Source organism: Anguilla rostrata, chromosome 2 (genome assembly GCF_018555375.3).
Source record: "Anguilla rostrata isolate EN2019 chromosome 2, ASM1855537v3, whole genome shotgun sequence".
Classification (NCBI taxonomy): Eukaryota; Metazoa; Chordata; class Actinopteri; order Anguilliformes; family Anguillidae; genus Anguilla; species Anguilla rostrata.
The window spans coordinates 42,498,485-42,515,499 of record NC_057934.1 but is presented as its reverse complement, the minus strand read 5'-3'; the positions used below and the strand labels follow the sequence as shown (position 1 = coordinate 42,515,499).

The window sequence follows — 17,015 nt, the reverse complement described above, 5'->3', positions numbered from 1 at the left end:
CTGTACTAGGCTTTACAATAATTACAGTCACTTAGCAGGCTTGCCTGGGGTGTAGACGGAAGGCCCCTCTGCCAGGGATGAGCGTCTCAGTAAGGTTGTCACTGGCCACGCCCTCAGGGCTGGTGTACACAAAGGCGTCGAGCGGCTGCCGGGCGCTGAGAGGGCTGCCCACGGCGAAGTCCTCAGCGTTTCCGCTGTACAACGCCACGGCACCCGAGGACCTCGTCTGCGGTGCCAGCACGGAGTAATCACCCGGTGGAAACACAACGTCACCTGGCGGGGAAGGAAGAAATGTCACCTCAGCTCCAGTGCCTTTCCCTCACTTCAACTGAAAACATACACATTTAAAAAGGCGAAGCAGCAGCATTACAGAACAAGGCCGATCAACTTCAAACACAGCGAACCCATCGTAGCCGAAGCTCCCGCGAGACTGAAAGCCTACCGCCGCTCTTCCCCGAGGAGATGAGGACCAGCCCGTCCTTGGCTGGTTTGATCTCCATGCTGAAGCTGACCGTGTCCGTTCGTCCGTCCAGCAGCACCAGCACCAGTGGGTCGGTCGATTGGGGAACGCTCAGCTCCACGAAGATCTCCGACTGCTCCCCTCCGAGTCTGAGCTCGCTGATGCGCGGGTCCGGGCCCCTGGGCGGGGTGCAGCGGTTGCGCTGGCCAGGGGAAGGCGGGGCCACCTGGAAGGTCCAGGTGGCCGTGGACAGCCAGCAGCGCTCGATGGACTCGTCGCCCTCATGGGTGGACTCGTCCTCCACAAAAGCGGGCGACCCCGGGGTCAGGGTCCTTGCCAGAAACTCTGCATCCCCTAACCGGCGCGTCGTGTACACTATGGCGTCCACCAAGCCGTAAGCCGTCACATTCATCTTCTCGCTGTACTGCGGTGCACTGGGGTGGTAGAGAACAATGGCGTCTGGGCCATTCTGGACCGTGTTGGGGGGCAAGATGATGGCAGGCTTGGGCTGAACGTCAAGGGAGCCCACTAGAAAGAAACCCCTGTCATCTGTGGTGTAGCCTTTAAGGTCTAGCACTTTGTAGGCTGCGTTTCCGTTACCATTGTAGAAGACCAAGGTGTAGCCGTCTAAAGGAGTTCTCTGGCCACTCGTATGATACAGTTCTACAAACTCTGTGGTGTCCAGTCCGGGGTTATCTGCGTTTACCTCACTGATCATAAGGCAAGCCTCGCTCATTCCCAATGTCATTAGAACCAGGATAAGGAAGGCAGCTAGCCTTGCAGTCAGATATTTTAGTCCCAGTAGCATTACTGGCCCCTTTCTGAAAAAATTGGTCCTAATCTTTAAACTAAAACGCACACAAGGCTGCTCCTGCAATAAAAGGGATAATTCCAGTCAGTGGAGATCAGAGTTCATTAAACTGACACAGTACAACATGCAAAGTGAAGTAGTAACTGTTAAAAGTAAAATGTGTAACTGATTGCTTCTGTGGAAAAATACTTATTTAAATTGGTGCACAAGGAAAAGAAAGCATAAACATGTTTCTGGTTTACATGCTTGTGAGTGCACTAAAGTCTTAAGCCTATTTCTTGGGCCAGCAAGGCGGTACTTTCCTAGCATCTGTGATCATCTAGTTGTATCAGTTGGGTCACTGGCAGGCATAACCATTTCACTCAATATTCTATCAACATTGAACTGGGTGGCAAGCTGGTTTGGGGTATTAAAAAGAATACAGCTTACTTTGTAAACCAGAATCTGTATAGTAAGAATGCTTCCACATATCTACTGTATATAAAACAATGTTACCACAACACCACATTGTTTTCTCTCACATCATGATTGCCTCAGAAGAAATTGTGCGTGCTGTGACTGTTAAAGGAGCATTCTGTTAATGCCCGATATAGTGCAAACTCCTCAAATGTAATAGCTATGATGGATATAACTCGTGTTAAACCGAAAGCCTAACTGATGAATCATCGCATGAGATGCACTTCCATCTGCTCATTTCTGAGAAATTTCTCTTGCACAATAGGGAACATCGCGCAACTTTCTTGTGGCGCCCGTCTCTCACTCGGTTGCATGTGGCCATTTCTCATTGTTGCACTAGCCCGTCATGTTCTCCAATCCATGTTAGTCACGGCCTTTCTCTAAGGAATGCACTTTCTTTCACAGCGAACTGGTAAACAATGTTTCAAGTCAAAATTATTGATATGCAGATGCATTTTTTTCAAGTTACCATAAACATCCACCTTCCCCGCACATACGTTAGTGCTACAAGCAACCATTCAGACAGGAGGCTTAAAGGCAAGGTCGCGTAAAGATGAAAAGTTGGCTAGCGATTTTAAAAACGTCTACACATTGCTTGCTTGTTGTTTACTTCCATTTACATGTCTCGAGGATGTCAATTTGAACGAGGGACTATCAAACTAGCTTCCTTTCGCTACCCCTAGTGATCTTCGCATTATGGCGCGGTAGGTGGTTTATCTGGGTAAAAGTAAAAATTTATGTAATTCAACGTTACATTATCCAGTTATCTCGCTAACAAATTACAGTAACTAGTTGGCTATAATCTTAAATAGTTAGTTATGTCACTAGCTAACGAAATTAACAAAATAAGTTTGAAAAAGACGGCAGAACGTCTTTTTTTTTTAGATAAGCCTACCGTCCATTCAATAAGTTTAGCTAACGTTAACTGCTAACTTTACCCGTTTGTGATTTACTTGTAAATCACGACGTTACCAGCTACCAGTCCACTTCTTTCTTACCGTGAAAAAAAAAACATGACGTTTGATTCTGTGTAGAACAAAATACAATATGGCTAGACACGAATCAATTTTCTATAATGTCAATAAAATAATAACAATACTTATCGAATATATGCACCAGTAAACAAAATGCACAAGTTGGCTATGTTACTTAGCAAGCTAACTTAGCAAGCTAGCAGCATGCACGCCAACAATTTTATCCCTGTTGAGACGACTTGTTAAAATTGACTTACCGGTGCTTTAAATGCTTATAAAATCTTCAAGACAGCGTTAACTTTGCGTATTTCGGTCACGCCAATGGTATGGTAGATGCTACAATCTCGCTTGAGATTGATTTAAATGCACAATTTTCTATCCCTTTTTCCTCTACACCCATCCAGCACGTATCCTTCTCAGCCTGTGTGGGCGATGGAATAAACTGATGCTCAGTGATGGAATAGAGTGTCCAGGGTGAGTTGCCTACCCTCCACAAAATCTTAGCCAACCACTCAAGTAGCTGTTACTTTCACACGTAGTTACGGCCGCAATACGCCTCTGCCCGCACAAAATATGAGTAAGCCCTACATAACCTACCGACTGTCACGCCCTTCACCTTTTTTGTCATTTACGGTAACTGTCAACGAGTGATCTAATGACAAAGCGGAGTCGGGTTTAATTATTGCATTAGGATAGCCTATATCTCTATCCGTTTCACATGGCCAAAATGCTAAAATGTATTACGGTGAAATAATGACAGCCTGCAGTGCAACACCACTGCTATTAAAAGACTGTTCAACTGCGTCAACCTTTAATTAGGCTAATGCTTTTTACTTTTCACGTTATCACGTTATCATTCCCTTCTGTGCACCACCGCACGAATTTCTTTCGTGGTTACAGCTTTCCAAATTTAATAGAGATGCGCGTGGGAGGCCGTTTTACTTTACCAAACCAGTCTCTGAAAAGTTTGGAGGAATTCCACAGTCGGAAAATGAATGAAAATTGATACGAGTTGTTTTGGATGTCAACTGTTTATTTAGCCTGTGTATGAACGTGCTTTATAGGCTACATTCCATATTTTCATGGAAGCAGCCTTCAGTTAGCCTTTCCAAAAAACGCCAACCACTTAGCTCTACCAGCTACAGCTGTATTAAATATGAATATTTAAACAACTGTAAAACAACGTGAACATGAAAAAATGTTAGGAGAAATAATGAGGACATAAAACGAGTAGCGACGATATTTTAAATCACATTTATTCACCATTATTATAAGAAATAACTACAGATCATGGAAACTAAGTATGTTTGTGTCAGGAATATTTAGCCTACTTGTAAATGTTTACTCGCATTCGAATGTGGTTTCATAGAGATATGCTACTCAAAAATCTAATCTGTAACTTTGAACAAATCTCCATTACCCGAAAGTCTAATAAACATATATTTTCTGGATATGTTTTGATTTACTTAAAGCAGAGAGTAATACTTTTAGTATGGTGAATCCCAAAATATGCATATTTTACTGAAAGCCAATAAAATAAAACTAATTCCCAAATTATTCCTTTTCATGTTTCTATATTTTAACACAGGCCTACATATTTTTTGGTGCAAAACTTATTGTTTGGTTTCTTGTGTAATTTGGGGGGGGGGGGGGCTGTTTATTTTAAGCACAATATGTCCACAACATTATATTATTTGTAATATAAAACCATCCACCGAAGATTCTAAAAATGTATTGTCTCATCGTGCAAACACGTGATTTAATTCTTCCTCAGAACTTTGAGTTCAACATCATATCGGGATAATGGGGAAGTAACGACTACATCTTGCACAAGCTCTGGGTGATGGAGTCAACTGAAAACCAGGAAGCTTCTTTTGTTCCAGAGGAAAAGCATGAATAAAACCAGATCTGTTTAAAGGCATACTACGCAGGGTTTTTTTTAAAGCCTGCCGTCCTATGGTTACAATAAAAATTCTTCTCTTCCATCTTCATCCTGAGTACCCAACTTCAGCCATCTACTTTCCCCATCTAGCTACCCAGATAGCTAGAAGTAACGTTATTTACTGGTCCAACAGAAAACAGGATAACTCTGTGTCACTTTTCATCCCCGTTGTGAACTTCAGCTGTCACCATGGAGCAATTTCAATGTTGACTCTGGTTTTTGAACGTGTCCTGTCGGCTTGCCGTTTCACTTTGCTGTAGGTTACTTGTGTTTCTTAAAGTCAGCCATTGCATTGCTAGCTACAAATGTTCTGCTGAAACCTGATTCCACCCCACAGGCTCTGTATCCACACCCTCCCCTCACCACACAGAAAAGAAAGTCACATAAAGATCCCAAACACATTTTACATGAAATATAGGCAGAGGAGCATGGATTTGGCAAACAGAGCTGTCAATGAACTGCAACTAATTCAAAACTGTGCTTGATCCTTGACCCATACAAAACCACTTAACCACATCAGTGCAGTTCTTCACAAGCTCCACTGTCTCCCAGTTAAATTCTGAATTCAATTCAAAATCCCCCTCTTACATACAAAGCCTTCCACAACCTAGCTCCCACCTATCTCTTTGACTTTCTCCTGGCCTGCTTACCACCCCCTCCTCACGCCTGACCTCATTTGGTAATCAAGCATTTAGCTGTGTTGCAACAAATTTTGGAACTTCCTCTTCACATTCTCTCCTCTGACTCATTCTTCATTCAAAAAACAGCTGACTCTTCATTTAAAAAAATAGACTGAAGGGGAACAAATGAAGGTGAAAGTATTTATTTGTTTGTAGTATAACTCATTAAGGAAGCTAATTGTGCACATTCTTTTATCTCTTCCATGTGATATACATTGAGCTCTATAATGTTTGGGACAAAGTCATATTTTTTCTTGATTTGGCTCTATGCTACAAATTTTGGCTCTATGCTACAAACAGTTCACATGTGGTTAAAATGAACATTCTCAGAATTTATTTTAGGGTATTTTTATACACTTCGGTTTCACCATGTAGAAATTATACACAATCCCCCCATTTCCGGGCAACATAATGTTTGGAACGTAATGTTCTATCAACGGAATTAGTCCTGTTTAGTACTTTGTTACATACCCTTTACATGCAATGACTGCTTGAAGTTTGTGACCCATAGACATCACCAGGTGCTGAGTATCTTCTCAGGTAGTGCCCGGCAAGGCCTGTGTTGCAGCTGTCTTCAGCTCCTGCTTCCTTTGGAGGCTAGGGCTGCGTCCGAAAGATTACGTCCTATGTCTTTTCCTAACCACTTTTCCTTGACCTCGATGGAAAACGTCATGAGGTTAAGGAAAGATGTGAAGGAGAATTCAAAAGGACTTAGGAAAAGACAACCGCGGTGCTGAGAGAATCCGACTGCACTTACACTAGGCTACGTAATTATGCGACGGCGGATGTCATTGACGTGGGTCTCCAGTGGTAAAACCACAATGTTCCGAAGACGGACTACTTACATATTTCACCCCGTGCGTTCTTACCGTGTTGTTTCATGCAGGCTATATAAACATGGACAACCCGGTGAAAAATATTACTTCATTACCAAGGTTGTAATCGAAATAAAAAAGGAATATAGGCTACCAGTCACAAAAGTGAAATGAAATGGTTGTCACATTGAGAATGGTTGCTCACGCTCACCCTCCTGTCCACTCATATTTATCGACATGAATCCCAATTAGTATGATTGTATGAAAATAATTCATTAAATTTAATAATTCATTAAATTTAATGCAATCATCATTCATAAGTTTCAAACATGTTGAATTAAAAACAATCTGGCTAAAAACGTCTCATATCCCTTTTTCTTGAAAGACAGACTTCTGTGTTATGGTTAATATGCTGATTATGATCTGATTATAAGCCTATGCATATAATAGCTTAAGAACCACGACACAACTCAGTCAAGTTGATCATTTGTTTTCGTGAACGGCCGAATGGTGCTTCGCTTTAAATGTTGCTGCCGTAAGGAATTGTGGGACGGCATTATCTCCTTTCCTTTCATAAAGGACGGTCCAGTGTGCCCTATGCTAAAGGAGATAAGATAGGAAGCACTGAAGCACCTTTCCTTAGCATTTAGAGAATTCGAACAGCTCTTATCAAGCTCTTATCATGGCTGCCACTTAAGCCGCGTTTCCACCGCAGGAACTATACCCCGGAACTAGGAACCTTTTGAGGAACTCGGTGCGTTTCCACCGCAGGAACTAGGGTCTAAATTTAGTTCTGGGGGCTTTGTTTTACCCCCCAAAACGTTCCTGCTCGGGGGGTAGTACTTTCCGAAAGTACAGGAACCTTTTGGGTGGAGCTTGCAGCGCTGAACATTTCTGATTGGTCGAGTACTCGTAGCATTTGTGTTGTATTTATTTTCCGCCATTACCCGCCACGTTTGAAAATATGCAGCGGCAAACCAATTTATTTTCATAATAACTTCAAATCAAACTTGTATGTTATGCGGCGCAGTAGCCTACTTTTGGTTATAGCCTGTCAACGTCTTGGAATTATAACGTGTGCTCTTCTGTTCTTTTCTTGCTTTAGTATTCGTTTTATAAAATGCTAAGCATTCGTGCTGGGACAGCATATTACGTAGGCTACCAAAACATTCAAACGGATTAATTCGGTTGCTGAATATTTTCTTCCGGATTTTCTTTGTTAGCCCGTTGTAATTGACTCAAAACGTTTGATACAGTTATGTGAGGTATGCGGTAGTTCTGCATAATTAACATTGGTGATACAGTACAAGCAAACTGGAAATCACCTTCCGCACTTTTTATCCGGGTAAAATAACAGGTTAATTCTAGTAATCTTCCCTTTAGCTTTTTCAGACTGCCGTAATTTTACTCAATTTACTGCCATTTTTCAATTCCACGAAAAGACCAGGAAGACTATGGACTATTTATGGTGCATGGTTCGCATCTGGAGGGCACACTTCGCTGCTCGGCTAGCAGTAACTTCGAAGGAAAGCAAACGGTGGCTGTACCACTTACATTTTCACGCAAGTCCGAGTTTTCGTTCTATTCTTGTCATTTTGCCATTAGCCTATATGGAATTGACGACGAGAAAGTAATCAAACAGCAAATTGTTTACAACGTGTGCATGTTTTCTGCTGTTGTTGCCAGTTATACATATAAATGTGAATGCATTCTGTCGCTTCGGATGTCAAGACATGAAAGCGAATGTTCGCATAAAAACATAATGAATGTGTTTGAGAGGATATATGAAAATCAATAAATACAAAAGTAACCATATATAGTCATTGTTGGTAACCCGTTAAGACTATTCGGACGCAGCCTAGATTTCTCTTCAGAATAAGAAAGGCATGTTCAATTGGATGTTTGCGATCATTGTCTTGCTCTAGGATGAACAGCTATCCAGGGAGTTTGCTTGAACTTGAGCTGATAGAATACTTCAGTACACTTCAGAATTCCTGGAACACAAGTGAGCCAGTGCCTGTGGCAGCCGTACTGTACATAACCAAACCATGACATCCCATGACAGATTTGTGAATTGATTACAAATCTAAAATTGTGGTGTCTAGTAAAAATGTGGAAAGGAAAGGAAATTAGGGAATTCTGAAATTCTTGTGAATTCTTTTTAAGATTCCATGTTTTCATGTAAAAAATATAAAATAATATTTAGGGCTACACATTTACTGGTCTGTGTATTGGCTTATAATATACAAGGTGTAATTGTTTCAAATGTATTGATCAAATTAAACAAAGGTAAATTGCATCAATATTAGTCTTCCGCATGTGTAAATCTTGTGGAAGTCAGGTTATAGAACGACACGTCATTTACGTTGGTCGATGCTTGTGCTTTAAACTGGTGCTTGTGAGTTCAATATGACAATGGCTCCACATGCAAGACTCTCTCAGCTTTAGCATATTCTAAAAAGTGATATACTGTATATCCAGATGTAGAATTGTATGCGTGTTAAAGACAAAGGTTCCCGATGTTGCTGTCCACAAAACATTTATTTAGTTTTACCTCTGCAATAGAAATTAATTCTTTAGACTGTCTTTTCAACAGCTTATCCTGGAGAACAGAACAGTACATAACTTTATTGTCCACAGAAGTGGAAATTTGAAAAATAAAACCTCACGCTTGTAAACCTGGAGCTTACTTTTAAGGTTAAATCCTTGGCTTTAATTATAACATCCTGCTTATAGTATCACAACTAAACAAAGTGATATTGGATGTCTTTATTGGATACTCTAATAATGCTTGTGCCCTGCAAGTCTTTTTGATGTTGATTGGGTTGGGAGGTTAACTGCATGCCACCTGTACAGCAAGGAACACTATTCATTTTTCTTCTCTTTGAATAAAAAACCTGTGGTAAGCCACAGTCCAACTTTGGTGAGAGAGTGAGTGAGAGAGATTACAACTTTTGGTGAAGGTTTGGGTCAATGACAAATGATGAAAGTAAGGAAATGCTATAACTTGAGTAAAAAAGCAGAAAGGATGTTAGGCTGGAATTAAAGTTTCTTAATCATTAGGCTATGTGCAGTTAGCATCACAAATCCAATGAGTCTTCAAGCTTACTGATTTATAGTTACAACTCAATATTACGAAATTCCACAATTGCTTCTGGGTGGCTCATTCTTGTAAGGCACAGTTCTGGTGTATGGAAGGGCCTCATGGTCTGCTGAATCCAGACCTAGCCAGTGCTGACTGTGGCCAGAAGTGCTGCAGTCGCACACTGCAACAAATCTGTCAGGTTTTTTGTTCTCTTCTCTGTATTTGTGCAGTGTCAGTCTAAATGTAAGTTTTTACAAAAGGAGATGTGCGAGAGGGGTAATGGGTGCCAGAGTACGGAATTAATATCTTTTGATTTCTCATGTTTCTTACCCAAAACTTAAGCCAAACTGAAAGACTTGTTTTATGACAGAATTTTAAAAAAGATATGTTTTATTACCAATATGAATCATTATATTTGGTTAGATTACTACCACATTAAACACAGGTAACAACATACAAATTGAATTAAGTGTGGTGAAGCACACTGTGGTGAAGTCTCTTTTGAATTATCCTCTGTAAAATATTTACCAACAAACCCAGGTCTCTCCCTCAGCCCTGGCAGCCATGTGTGCGAAGTTTGTATGAGTATGCAAAACTTTCGCCACATCGTTCGCAGTGGTATGGCCTCTCCCCTGTGTGAGTGCGCTGGTGAGTCTTAAGGGCAGCCAACCAGCCAAAGTTCTTCCCACAGTCCTTGCACTGGAAGGGAGTCTCCCCCGTGTGGATCCGGCAGTGGGCCTTGAGGTTTCCTTTGTTCTTGAAACCCTTCCCACACACAGAGCAGGAGAACGGAGTCTCTCCTGTGTGGATACGAATGTGAGCCTTCAGGTTGCCTAGCTGGCTGAAGCTCTTGCCGCATTCTGTGCAGGGGTATGGAGTCTCTCCGGTATGTGTGCGACGGTGTCTCTTCAAGTTCTCCAGCTGGCTAAAACTCTTGTCACAGAAGGAACACTGGTATGGGGTCTCGCCGGTGTGGCTGCGCAAGTGAAGCTTTAGGGAACCCATCTGACTGAAGCCTTTGTCGCAATCTTTGCAGTGATAGGGCCTTTCTCCTGTGTGGGTCCGCTGGTGCCGCTGCAGGTTGCGTGACTGACGAAAGCTCTTTCCACAGTCGGTGCAGATGTACAGAGTACTCCCATGGTGAGTCTTTTCATGGTCGCGTAGGCTGCGTAGCAGGTGAAACGCCATACCACAGTCAGTACAAGAGTAAGAATGCTTCACAGCACATGGCTCACTGGTCCACTTCACCACGTTCTTCACCAGGGAGCTCTTGTCACTGGCACCACTCTGGTAAGGAGTCTCCTCAAAGTGGCTTGTGCTGTGCAGTTTCAGAGAGTCAAATTGAGCAAAAGTCTTACCACAGTCTGCACAGGAATAAGGCTGAGCTTCTGCATGTGTGAGCTGGTGTACCTTCAGTATGTCCTTACGTTGGAATGTTTTCCCACATTTCATACAGTGAAACATTGTTTCTGCAACCCCTTCTAGGTCCCCCTTCCTGCCAGACTGTGCTTTTGTCAGGTGCACAGTTTTCTGGCTGTTGAGGCACTGGTAGCTCTGGTGACATTCTGGGCAGTGGTGGAAAGTCAGAACACGCTCCCCTGTCCACAGAGCCCCAGGAAGGACAGTGGTGCTCACAATAGACAGACTTGTCTCTTGGTGCTTGTTAACCTGCAGTTGACGCTGCACCCCTTCCTCCTTCACAAAACTAGACCAGTGTTTCTCAAGCAAGTGTTTGTCCAGTGCTTGCTGGCCTCTGCAATATCTTCTACAGGAAAGGTTTCGGAGATTATCTGAATATATAAAAAAAGGAAGAATGTTACAGGAAATGTTCTATGAAAAATACTAACAAGCACACCATAAAGAGCAGGCACATGTACTGTTTGTGTGTAGTATTTGTCAAAGGGCAAAAAAAAATAACGGTAAAATGTATGTAGGCCATCAGTAAACTTCAAATACTAAATGTTTCAAATTCACTGGATAATTTTAAATTGTAAAATTAAGCCAATGAGAAATGACAGTTGCTGCAAATATATACATTAATGAAATGAACTCATAAATAAATGAAGTGTGCCTAAAGGATGAGGCTACTTTACCCCTGTCTGTTGGACATACAGGATGATTTTGTATTACATCAATAGGCCATGTGTTCTCTGAATTATCCTTGGGTACCAAGCACTCCAACCTGGTGTGGTCCAACTCACTACATTTGCCACTGATGTCTTCCTCTTCCAGAATGCATTCCTCCAAGATTTCCACTGAAATATCTTCTACAGTTTCCTCTTTTATCTCAATTGTATCTATTTCGTCCCTGACCACTTCTCCAGCGTTGGCCATTGTAATCACCAAAACACTGTTATGCAGAAGAAACAGTGACATTTATTAACAAAGGTCATTGTGAATAAATACCAAAGAAGTGTTCAAAACAAAGGAATGGCTTCTATGGCCTCTTTGATACAAATTATGAAACGTATTCCTTCTACCCTAAATAGACACATATCATGATGTTTATCATTTGAAAACAGCTGTTGAATTCTTTGTCAAATATGATTTACAAATACCTGCTCCAGTACTACAGCACTTGATGGAAAACAGCCTATTTCCTAACTATTTCATTAACAGATGTATAGCTGGTAACATGATATTCCTGAACTTTTTAGTTGGCTACCAAGCAAACAGTCAACTGCTGACTTTCTTCAGGAATTCTCGGATAAGGAACGCACAGTAAAATGCCCAGTGTTAAATCAACTCTTAGAGATTACATATGGTCCCAATAGGACACACGTGTACACTGTTAAGAGTTGAATTAACACTGGATATTTTACTGTGCAACTACAGAAAAGCCAGGAAATGACAATGGGATAATTGGGTTGCAATATATGGACCATAGGCCATTTTCAGCTACTGTTCCTTGAAAATGTGATGTAATCTGCATATGTAATTTGTACATTGTTCTTAAATAATAACATGTTAATTTAAATGTGATGTAGTGTACTGCGATGCAGTTACAATTTCTTGCGTACATTCATGTACATTTAGGTGAAAAGGCTAGTTCCTGGGCATGTCCTGCCAAAACTACAGCTTTGCAACAAACCACTGCTGCTGTCAATGTTTCAATACAATGGTAAATGCTCAGGGAAAATCTGTGTCTTGACTATAGATTAGTATTTCTGGACCTGTTTTTTTTAAATTATTTTTATTTATTTATAATTTGACAAATTTAGGAGAAAGGAGCATTCCATCCCTACATATCTCTTTACCTCATCACAGACGTAGCATGTGATATTACCTGTAACAACACTTTGGCTATATTCATGTGCAGGGCATGATCTTTGAGGGGTGTGTAACAATCTGTTTACGTTTATTTTTCCTGATTATCGAATGTATCTCAAAATAGTTATCAGTAGGCTACATTATGAAAAACAAACGTAGGCGTGTCTGAAATATTTTGTCATGTGCGACCAACGCGGCAGTCTAACGATTAAATCAAAGAAGAGGCGATGGGCCAATGCAGGAGTGTTTTCTGGGTGTGTTGGCCGTTAACCTGGTTGGTAGGCCCAACCCACTTCGCGAAAGCAAAAACGACCTGACTGGCAAGCTAATGTATAGTAGGAGGTAAAAACTGTAAAGAGTTGTCGGTGTAAATTCAAGATATTCTGTGCTAAGATATTAGTAAAAAAAAAAAAAAATCGTACTGCAAACTAGTAAACTTCGGGAAGCACAAATATAATCATCTTGCTCTCCTTTAACAGGGTTAGAAGAAGGCAATGGGACAATGCTGTACAAATAAGTAATAAACCGAAGTGGCACATCTAACAACGGCATCTTAGAAACGAAACGTTAGCTAGTTTACTTTAGTAAGAGCAGCAACATATCGAAAACACGTAGGCTACAACACCTACAAACATAGTACATTTAGCTAGCAAGTTAAACAACGGCTATCTAGGCTATCTACGTCTCATGTTTTGACTTGTTGCCCTGTGTTCTAACGCTAACGCTACTTCTGGCGAGCATCTTGTTGGTTAGTTTTCTAGCTCGTTTGCAAAGTAAAAAATAACAATCATAAGATCAAAACGCACACCGTTCAGTCAACCGCAAAACTGCCATGCATCTCTAGCTCTAACTAGACTATTTTAGTGGCATTTAAAAATCAAACGTCTATCCCCAGGCGCAGGTCTTTGCCTTTTGCAACTCAGGTCTAACGTAACGTATTGTTCGTGTTGGCTGTGTTAAGCTACCATCCAAGCAGTCCTCCGCACACTTTCATTACCTCCCGACTTTTCGGCCTGAGTTGTATTAATGGCATTTACTTCCAGCCAAAATAAGTTTCCCACAGACGGAACGTTTGCAGCTTCACACAATTTTTTTCTTTCCAAGTCGTGGCTCTAATAATGGCTGCTGCTAACGTTGCCATTTAAGACGTAGCTCGACGATACATTACATTTCAGATGTACTGCCATCTACTGGCACACTGTTCTGCGAGGACACCTTTCGTTTTAAGGTCTAACCTGGTTTGAGGATCTGTTATTTCTCTGTCGCTAATTTACCAGCTGGTTTAACATTAAATTAAACGTTCTATAATCGTTTCAACAAGTAACCTAATTTAATCAAATGATTTTTTTCTTTTTTTGAAACTACATAGACATGTTGAAGTTTTTAAGAAACCTGACATTGGCACACTGTAACCGCCCGGCTAGCTCAGTCGGTAGAGCATGAGACTCTTAATCTCAGGGTCGTGGGTTCGAGCCCCACGTTGGGCGCACGCAACTTTTTTTTACCCGTGGTAGTCGTGCCTTGTATGGCCACCCAAAGTAACCTGTAAACTACGTTAATACAGTTTATGCCGTGAGTCACTGTAATTCTTAGTAGTGAAATCCAATCAAATCCCTGTTCACTACCAAGAATTGAAGGACACGGCCAATCAGGGCGCATCTGGCTACCAAGAATTTACCGGGAATGAGCCAATCTGAAAGATGTGCGAACGTTATTGACTGTAAATAAATATAAATTTAAACACTATTTTAGCCAGCAACGTACCTTAGTTAATACTTGTCACTTTTAAGCGACTGAAGCAAAGTAGTCAACTAACATTAACCGTTCGCCGTTTTAAACTACGGTAGACCATCTAATCTGAGACACTGTTCTTAATTTACTTCTGACACAAGGTAAACATATTTATAACCTTTAAATGTATTTCCACTGGCATTATAAATCAATTGTTCTAGCTTATATGTTTTTATTAAATTAACTTTTAAAATTAACTATTTGTATGCATTTAATTTCTTTGAATGATGCTTTATAAATAGCTAGCTGGATTTAAAAAAAACAATTATTTAACGTAACCGCACTTAACAGTAGCTAGCCAGCTAGCTGGCAGGGTTAATCCGCTTGCCTTTTTCCCAGTTATCATATGCAATATCTTTACCTACCGATGCACGGGAATAAAACATTAATTTACCTCAGTCAAGATTCGCCCGTCTCTGAGAATTCTTGGTAGCCATACGCGCCCTGATTGGCCGGGTTCTTAAATTCTTGGTAGCGATACGTGCTACGTGCTACCTATTAGCTACCTCCTACAATTCTTGGTAGAATTTTGGTAGCGAACGGGGATTTGATTTTGCTACCAAGAATTACAGCGCCATTATCTAGAAAGGAACCCAAAACAAAGAATATTCAACACAAGTGTACGAAAGTCTAAACTAATTAAGGATCATATCACTCAATTCCTAACAGTCAAACTCTAAATAGAAGTACATTACATTTAGTCTGTCCTGATTGTATTTTTTAAATATTTGATTACTTAAGAGTGAAGAATATACAAATTTGTTGTAGTAACAAGCACGGAACCGTCCAGAGCAACGGCCCAACTCACTTCCGCAGACACGTTTTAGCTGGCACCACCAGCGCATGCGTCCTACTAAACGAAGCACCACCTGCGCACGCGTCCCACAAAACGTCCCTGAAAGGTCGTCCGTGAGTGAGTGACCACAATTTGCCATGCATATCCCACGTTTGCGCGCTGTGGGAAAAAGAACCATAGCCTACACTAATCAATTTAATTTTATTGTCCTTAATGCCCTAATTGTAGCCTTCAGTTTGCAGTTACACACTAGTAGTTTTAGTGACGCTGGTAAACTATATTATGAGGAAATAAATATACAGTATTTTAAAAAATGCATCAGATAGAATCTGAGTATTGACTGTGTATAATATGTGTTTTTGGCTGGACCGCAACAGCGGGGCCAGCCCTATAAACGCGAATGTCTGTGACTGAGTGAGTGATGAAGTTACACCGCGCATGTCTCTGACTGAGTGACTGACTGATGAAGTTACACCATTGCTCAGCCGGTTCTGTCGAGCCATATACTAGGTTTTGACCTGGTCTTGTTGGCTGGACCGCAACAGCTGGGCCAGCCCTACAAACGCGAATGTCTGTGACTGACTGACTGACTGACTGACTAACTGATAAAGTTACACCGTGCATGTCTGTGACATCGGCCGGTTCGGTCCAGCCATATACTGGGTTTTAACCTGGTCTTGTTTGATCTTTGCTGAATGGTAAGAGAATGAACTGTGGTATACAGTTTTTATCCAGAGGGTGGCAGTAGCTTCAAGATGTATTGGTGCTTTGCCTACTTCGCAGTCAGAAGGATTAGCATTGTGAAACATGTACCATTGCTGTTTTGGAAATCAACACATTTTTAAAAATATGAGTAAGCTGCTTTTTTGGCGAGTACACGACTTTGAGACTGGCGCAATTTGATTTCATATTCCTCCACATACTGTACACCCACACATATTTATGACTTAACATTCTGCTGCTATGAATAGCTCTGAAGTCTACTGCTTATTCACAGTGAAAGGCTATTTTAACAAGTGAACCACAATGGGGTTTCTACCACATGCTCTGATATATGCATTCAGTTATCTGTGCCTAGACATCAATGTTATTCTTTATAGTTTCTATTTAACTGTCATTCAGTTTAAACAGTATTTCTCGCATTCTTCAGCATTTCCAGTGTTCCTTACGTCCTCTTCAATGGCTCGATGTGCGCATACTCTGTCTGGGCACTGTTTACAAATGGGTCAGAATGTGTGTTCAGTACGAGGCGGCTGAAATGTCCCTCTCTTACCTTGCCTGTACCTGACAAGTCAACTGTAATGCCAGCCATTAGCCAAACAGGCCCTCTGCCTCTCCTTTTCTTTTGCTCAGGGTCCCTGCTCCATTTAAGTACGAGTTGTGCACTTTCTAGAGCTGGGATGGCACAGTTGTACACTCTCTAGATTTGGATGGCAGAGTTGCACACTCTCTAGGTTTGGGATGGTAGGGTTGTGCATTCTCTAGGTTTGTGCACTGTGGAGTCAAGTACAAACTAATGTCCTATATTTGACATCCACAAAAGCTTGTATCTTAATTTATCCTTAATTATTAAGGTCTAGAATCTTAACCAGTAAGCAGATGTTACCCAGAAAGTGGATTAAGATAATTTTATCAGGGAGTTAGTATTTTTATTTGACTTTATACTAAGAATGGGGATGGACTCATGTCTTGCTTAAATAATTTGCCCTGGGTCAGCCCCCCCCGCCCTCCCCCCAGCACACAGTCTTCAATTACCCAGAGTTGTTTCTGCATCTGCAGCGATTATCTTCTGGTCTTTTTCTGCTGAGAGTTATGTGATCCATCAGCAGGCAAACAGCATGAAAACGAAAGGTAATAAACCACAATGTTTCTTCTTTCTGAAAAGGGCCAGTGGTTTACTGAGTACTTGCTGTGCTTTCCTGTTGATATTAAAGG

The 17,015-nt window shown here is 41.3% G+C and overlaps 2 protein-coding genes, 1 long non-coding RNA gene and 1 other non-coding gene across 8 annotated transcripts; 2 read left to right on the top strand and 2 right to left on the bottom strand.

Annotated features, from left to right (window-relative positions):
• Window positions 1–16: 16 nt before the first annotated feature.
• On the bottom strand, window positions 17–6,123 carry LOC135248102 (uncharacterized). 2 transcript variants are annotated; one of them, XM_064322334.1, is made up of 3 exons: window positions 5,795–6,123; window positions 443–1,331; window positions 17–273 (listed from the first exon to the last, which is right to left on the bottom strand). In XM_064322334.1, the coding sequence occupies exons 2-3, from the start codon at window positions 1,266–1,268 to the stop codon at window positions 32–34; spliced, it is 1,068 nt and encodes a 355-aa protein (XP_064178404.1). In that variant the 5' UTR covers window positions 1,269–1,331; window positions 5,795–6,123; the 3' UTR covers window positions 17–31. The 2 variants fall into 2 exon arrangements, with proteins under 2 accessions (XP_064178404.1, XP_064178403.1); XM_064322333.1 differs by lacking the exon at window positions 5,795–6,123 and adding an exon at window positions 2,959–3,303.
• On the top strand, window positions 2,264–5,615 carry LOC135248103 (uncharacterized). The gene is made up of 3 exons (XR_010328366.1): window positions 2,264–2,431; window positions 3,106–3,175; window positions 4,476–5,615. It is a non-coding gene; the product is annotated as an uncharacterized LOC135248103 (long non-coding RNA).
• Window positions 6,124–9,487: 3,364 nt separating the features above from the next.
• Window positions 9,488–13,702, bottom strand: LOC135248098 (zinc finger protein OZF-like). Of its 4 annotated transcripts, none has more exons than XR_010328363.1 (3): window positions 13,491–13,702; window positions 11,317–11,573; window positions 9,488–11,013 (listed from the first exon to the last, which is right to left on the bottom strand). XR_010328363.1 is itself a non-coding variant. In XM_064322326.1 (3 exons), the coding sequence occupies exons 1-3, from the start codon at window positions 13,524–13,526 to the stop codon at window positions 9,773–9,775; spliced, it is 1,458 nt and encodes a 485-aa protein (XP_064178396.1). In that variant the 5' UTR covers window positions 13,527–13,700; the 3' UTR covers window positions 9,488–9,772. The 4 variants fall into 4 exon arrangements, 1 of the variants encoding a protein (XP_064178396.1); XR_010328364.1 differs by having other exon boundaries at window positions 11,406–11,573; window positions 13,491–13,701; XR_010328365.1 differs by lacking the exon at window positions 13,491–13,702 and adding an exon at window positions 13,302–13,451.
• Window positions 13,703–13,907: 205 nt separating this feature from the next.
• On the top strand, window positions 13,908–13,980 carry trnak-cuu (transfer RNA lysine (anticodon CUU)). Its single transcript has one exon. It is a non-coding gene; the product is annotated as a tRNA-Lys (tRNA).
• Window positions 13,981–17,015: the final 3,035 nt, after the last annotated feature.

Coding starts and splice junctions, on each gene's coding strand:
- LOC135248098 (XM_064322326.1), bottom strand. CDS start 13,526: ATGCCATTAATACAACTCAGGCCGAAAAGTCGGGAGGTAATGAAAGTG. Junction 11,574..13,458: donor TGCGGAGGACTGCTTGGATG/GTAGCTTAACAC, acceptor TCTGCATAACAG/TGTTTTGGTGATTACAATGG. Junction 11,014..11,424: donor AGACATCAGTGGCAAATGTA/GTGAGTTGGACC, acceptor TTATATATTCAG/ATAATCTCCGAAACCTTTCC.
- LOC135248102 (XM_064322334.1), bottom strand. CDS start 1,268: ATGCTACTGGGACTAAAATATCTGACTGCAAGGCTAGCTGCCTTCCTT. Junction 274..442: donor CTCCTCGGGGAAGAGCGGCG/GTAGGCTTTCAG, acceptor CTTCCCCGCCAG/GTGACGTTGTGTTTCCACCG.